At 30.0% G+C, this 6187-nt stretch overlaps 2 protein-coding genes across 2 annotated transcripts in view; both read left to right on the plus strand.

The window, feature by feature from the left end:
- Positions 1-6187, plus strand: part of LOC122271814 (voltage-dependent calcium channel subunit alpha-2/delta-3) — a 443634-nt gene that overhangs the window by 168732 nt on the left and 268715 nt on the right.
- On the plus strand, positions 1894-4671 carry LOC139426080 (uncharacterized; the record flags this gene model as incomplete). The annotated part of the gene is given in 2 exon segments (XM_071183721.1): positions 1894-2000; positions 3846-4671. Coding segments are annotated over 2 exon segments (245 nt in total), but the record flags the coding sequence as incomplete, so codon positions are not given.

A 6187-nucleotide genomic window follows, 5' to 3' on the forward strand; every position in this document is an offset into this window, starting at 1 on the left:
CTTGGAAAACCAAATTCGTGCTGCCACGATATCCCCTCGCAATGTGAGGGAATTGCAGGACCCGTTGGTGAGCGCTTGGTACCAGATACCTCAGACTACCTAACAGCACCTTGTGGAATCAATGTCACTGCGGGTGCTAGCAGGGTGGTCATAATGTAATGTTTCTTCGGTGTGTCACAAAAATAATATTTTTAATTTTTTCCCCTCCTTCTTTGGATTAGCATTAAAAAATTATAGAAATATTATTCTCACAAAAATGAAACTCGAAGAGTTCTCAGGCTTGCCAAATAAATTTCACATTAAATAATTTCTTAAACACTATTTTATGCTTAAAATTTAATGACATTTGTTTTTGTTTTATTTAATTAGGATCTGGGATTTGGTTAACTCGGTCCGTTTTACCAACCTTCATGGTTGCCTCACATTAATCTTTGTTTATTTTTCCTTTAGTGTTAAGTTTAGTCTTTTTCCTTTAATGTTGAGTAATCAATTTTTTATAAAAGAAAAATTAATCAGAGCAAATAAAATAATACTTGAAAAAATATTAGAAAAGAATAGAGATTAATTTCAATTGTATTCCGCTTATCAAATCTTATTTCATACTTTAACAATAGATGGAAATGTTTCTTATATCACAACTTCAAATATTCCTAAGTAAAAAATTTCTTTTTTCAATTCAGGTCAACAACCATTTTAACTAAACCATCGTAATACACTTTAATACTACAAAACTGTTTACAATACTTGATAATAATTTTTAAAAAATGACTGAATTGCGATTTGTGTAATCATTATCAAGGAAATGTTAGGAAATAAATAAAAATAAAAAATAGATAAAGTCGAAATTATTTAACTGAAATAAGACGAAAGTAAAGTAAAAAAATTCCAAATATTCCTAAGAAAAAAATTACATTTTTAAGATTATATCACATAAATAGTTTTGAATATTTCTGTAAGGTTCATCGAAATTTACACAAGAAGTTATACGGAAAGAAAACGTAGGCTTTTAATCAAAAAATTAGATTTTTTCCCCTTATTTATACAGTATAGCGTTATGTTTTAAATAGAATACCAAGAAAATGGCCTCCAAGGTTTGGCGTTCCTGCATGCATCCCATTCTTGAAATTTTCAAGGACTGTTTTACATAAATGTGGATAAATCTCAAATCTTGGATGATTGTGAGATTGTTGGCCGAAACTTCAGTTTAAAAGGATTATAGGGTGTTAAATCACATGATCTGAAGGTCTAATTTTGATCACCAAAACGTATGACCAGAGTAGGCTACAACATTGCTCAACGATGGAAACGCATTGATCTTTCATACTAACTTTAAACCTGTCTGCTGTACCGCTGGCGACATTTTATCTAGCGTGTGAATCAAAATTCATGTCTAGCGTAAACTATGGGATGCGTGTTAGTAGTTAAGTAATAGTATTGATAATTTTAAAATAATATTTTTTTTTTTGTATAACTGATTTTTTGCATTTGATTACGCAATACTACGGTTCAGCTTGAACGTAAATCTGGTATAATTACATTGCTTGCAGAACATTTGCCAGACATTGCTGTTTAAAAAGTTAATTAATTGTTTTCCGAGTAATTTTAAAAACAAATTTCTTAATTTCACAGCAGTTTTAAACAGTAGAAAACACTTAATTTGTTAATATTTTATTTATATATTATGAACATTTATTAGAGTTTCAATGTGCGCGTCATGAATTCAAGCAAATGTGTGCTTTCTATTTGCTTCCGATTATTTAATATTTTTGTTTAAAGAAGAACTGAGAATGAATCTTATTTATCTGAATGCTATTTCTAATCCTAACTATTTTTATTTTTTTATTTTTACATGTGATATTCATTTACAAAATTTCATTTTGTTTTGCTAATTAGGATGCCGTTGCTCTAGTGGCAACACAGAAATTTTTGGAAAATATAGATTTGCATGTCCTTGTGCCGAAGGATTAAGTTGTGTTCCCAATAATGTCACACCAAATAAAGTATGTATGGTTTATTTATTTGTTATTTATTTATTCATTTTTACTCATTCATTCATTCATTTATTTATTACTTGTTTAATTATCATTCAATTATTAAAGATTAAGTTGTGTTCCCAATTATGTCACACCAAAGAAAGTATGTATGGTTTATTTATTTGTTATTTATTTATTTTTATTCATTCATTCATTTATTTATTTGTTTATTTATCATTCAATTATTCAATTATTAAAAATTAAGTTGCGTTCCCAATTATGTCACACCAAATAAAGTATGTAGGGTTTATTTATTTGTTATTTATTTATTTATTTTTATTCATTCATTCATTTATTTATTACTTGTTTATTGATCATTCAATTATTCAATTATTAAAGATTAAGTTGTGTTCCCAATTATGTCACACCAAATAAAGTATGTATGGTTTACTTGTTTGTTATTTATTTATTTATTTTTATTCATTCATTCATTTATTTATTATTTGTTTATTTAACATTCAATTAGTCAATTATTAAAGATTAAGTTGTGTTCCCAATTATGTCACACCAAATAAAGTATGTATGGTTTATTTATTTATTTTTACTCATTCATTCATTTATTTGTTATTTGTTTATTTATCATTCAATTATTCAATTATTTATTAACTATTATTTACCTGTTATTTATTTATTGGTTACACTGTAGAACAATTTTTTTTTTGTTTTCCGAGATTTTCTAACAGAACTCAGATTCTTTCGTATCGCTGATTTCAGAACTGCAATCAGTTTCTCCTTACGAGCCACAGTTTTTTTAAAAGAAATTTTTAGTCTATTTTTTTTTTGTAGAAATGTACAACTTCCACAAAAAATAGGGCCCTCGAACCGGGGGGCCGTGATAATATCGGTACAAACTTATAAAGAAATTAGGGCGCATCACCAGGATTAAAATTGTATAGAAACTCATGTTCAACTCAACGTCATGTGCCAAAAGAGATGATTCCCTATAATGAACGTTTCTTCGTGTGCTTTGAGCAGGTCATGAAAAGGAAGTGCCCCTAACTGCGTACGACGACAATTTCGGGTATGGGCTTACGTGCACTTTTAATCCTGGTGATGTGCCCTATCACTCCTTGAAGTGTGTTGCAACATTTACGCGATTTTTTTTCTTCATAAATAACGTTTTTAAACTTCTACATTTCGACAAAAAATTGGGTAAAACGGTCATTAAAAAAATAATTTCAAATTTGAAATTCCTGCATCCAAATTATTCATGATCAAGTATTTGTACAAATGTAACTAATAATTTGTTCCTTAATGTTATTATTAATTTATTTATTGATTTATTATCTATTATTATTTATTACTAAGAGTTCGTTGAAATTTGTAACGTGATTAAAAATAAGATTGGGACCGTAATATAGGCACAATTTTAAAAGATTTAAGCTGATGTTAATATTTTTATATTTCTAAGCTTTTCAGAAAACTAAAAATGAATATGAAATTTGAGCTTTCACAGTCCGCACTATGAAATTATTAGCTGGACTATGAAATTCAACAGCATCTCTCCTTTCTTTTCGGGCTCAATTCGTTCCCTGACCCAATTTTCTCCTTTATGCGTCGCACTCTAGCTTCAGAGACCTTCAATCTTCGTGATATTTTGCGGTTTGAAAATATTGTAGCATTCACGACGGCCTTTACTTCAGCTTCCACATGTACATGTACATGTATTACATGTATTGCATATACACTCGTGCAAAACATGTAATTGTTAAAAAACTACAGTGCGCCTAATAGTTGGGGCCAGAGACTGTACGTTTGGGTCTTCTAGATAATGAGCAGTAATTTAATTAAACACTATTATTTTTCTTTTAGTATGGTAAAGTCAGGTATAATGAGAGATGCAGGGCTCCTTCTGTTTCAACACTACCGCCGACAGAGGCCGAAACAGAGGAAGAACCGAAATTGGACAGTGATGAAAGTACTGAAGAAAATACTGAAGAAAAACGATAAAGTTTTGAATGTACACTAGCGTGCAGAAGTCTTTGGTCAAACTCAATATTATAGATGGTTAATTGGAAATGTAATAAATAATGTATAATTTTATTCCTAAACATTCTTAATATGCGTATCAACCAGAAGGCAAAATTAGTGCTGTGAAAGTCACTTGCAATTTTCATATCACTCGAGTATTTGTTTTTAGTGAAGCGATATTCTACATCTAAGAATTGGATGAAAATGCAATGTAAAGATACAATTTTAACAAATAAGCATAAGTTTTGCACATTTATTTACGGAAATCGTGATTTTAACTTTAATTTATCACTGACATTAAGTTTTTGAAGAATCAGTTCTTACAGGACACGAATTATATAAAAAAAGGGAAATATTCAACTGAACTGAGTGCAAAGATTTGCATTTGATCCAAAGAGGATTACATTTTCCATTAAATTGCAAGAAAAGTAAAAATTCTGAAATCAAATGTAATATGGCTTGACTAAATAAAATGGAAATCTTCTCTAAAAAAAATTTAAAAAAAACCCTCATAGAAAGGTTAAAATGCCTTTCACGCGTTGACCAAAAACTTTTGCACGCTAGTGTATACAATATGTAACTGCACAGTACAATGTATATAATATGCAACTGCCTTTAGCCCTGTGCAACTGCTCCGTATTAAAATAAATAAACACCATTTGTGTAAGTTTTTGGGTTCACACTTTGGAATAATTAAATAAATAATTTGGAAGTTTATTGTCACTTGATTATCATTGAGACTTGAAAAATATAGTTTATAAAAATATAATTTGAAAAATATAAACGAAATTTTAATCCAACACAACATTCATCGTCACCACAGTCAGATTGATCCGAACATCCTTTGCAGGACATCCTAATAAAATATAGCGAAGAACCATAAACGTATGAGATTATTGTTAAATAATTACTAGAAAATTACAACAGCGTTAACGAAGTAACGTAGCAGTTTAACCGCTACCCTGAATATCCGGAGTTAACTCCGGTACTCGGGTACCGAGTTAACTCGAGATAATAAATATTGCAAATACAGTACAGAACCCGTTATCCGGAAATCAGAAAACCGGAAAACCAAAAAACCGGAACGAAATTCGTTAAATTTTCTTGCCATTTAAAAAAAAAAATTTTTTTTTTCCTCATAAGATTTTGCGATTTTTCTTTCTTTTTTTAAAGATGTTTACCTTACCATCATTTTGGAAATAATCATTAGTGTATTACTTCATCGTTTTTTTTATTTTTAAGATTATTTCCAAATATTATTTTTTTAGTTGGGTTTAACAATAAAAAAAACGGCTTTTTGTAGCAATTCAGAAAACCGAAAAAACCAGTTATCCGGAATAGCGATGGTCCCGACCGTTCCGGATAATCGGTTCCCGTATTTATCATCCCGAGAAAACTCGAGCTGAGCAGAATTTGTCAGTACATTTTGTTTTATCACGATTTTACTCGCTCAGAAGCAAAAGACATAATCTGTAGGGATTGGAAGTTTGCCAAGTTTTATTTGAGAGTTTTGATGTTGGACTGTGGGATTGCTCACGTGGTTTGTGCGATTCTATATGCGATGGTTGCTGAATTTACATAGCAATAAGAGTAAAAAAAAATGGCGTATTCCATCACTGACGTTCGAAAAGTATCACTTTGTGTTGACCCTTGTTTCAAGAACTTATCACACGGAGACTCAGGGCTCGAAAAAACTCAGAAATTTTACGCGTCCCCAAGGACGGCTAATCCAACAATGTACCCGTCCTCCCTTGAAACTAACCTGTAGCTTCTAAATAAATAAACATATAATTTTCTCTTATTTATTACAAACATTTATATAAATTGTACAATGTATTAGTAGTTACTAGGATTACAAATAATAGGATTGCATTATACAGTAATAAAAGGAATACGAGGTTACTAATAGGAACCTAGTATTTCTTTTATAAAATAATTTCTTTCTTTTATGAAATAATTTATTTCTTTTATGAAATAATTTAAATGACAAATGTCAAGTTATCTGGAATGTCACTTTATCCGAGGATACTGCGTTTTTTAAATGAATCAAATATGACGTTTGCCAGTTCCACAATCAAGCTAATGATTTACAGAGGTTTCTGCACAGAAATCTGAAAGGGGTTTTCCATTTAGGTAGATGTTCGTAATTGCGTTTAACGCTTCTTGTTTAAGACCAGTACGTA

Source organism: Parasteatoda tepidariorum, chromosome 7, assembly GCF_043381705.1.
Source record: "Parasteatoda tepidariorum isolate YZ-2023 chromosome 7, CAS_Ptep_4.0, whole genome shotgun sequence".
NCBI lineage: Eukaryota > Metazoa > Arthropoda > Arachnida > Araneae > Theridiidae > Parasteatoda > Parasteatoda tepidariorum.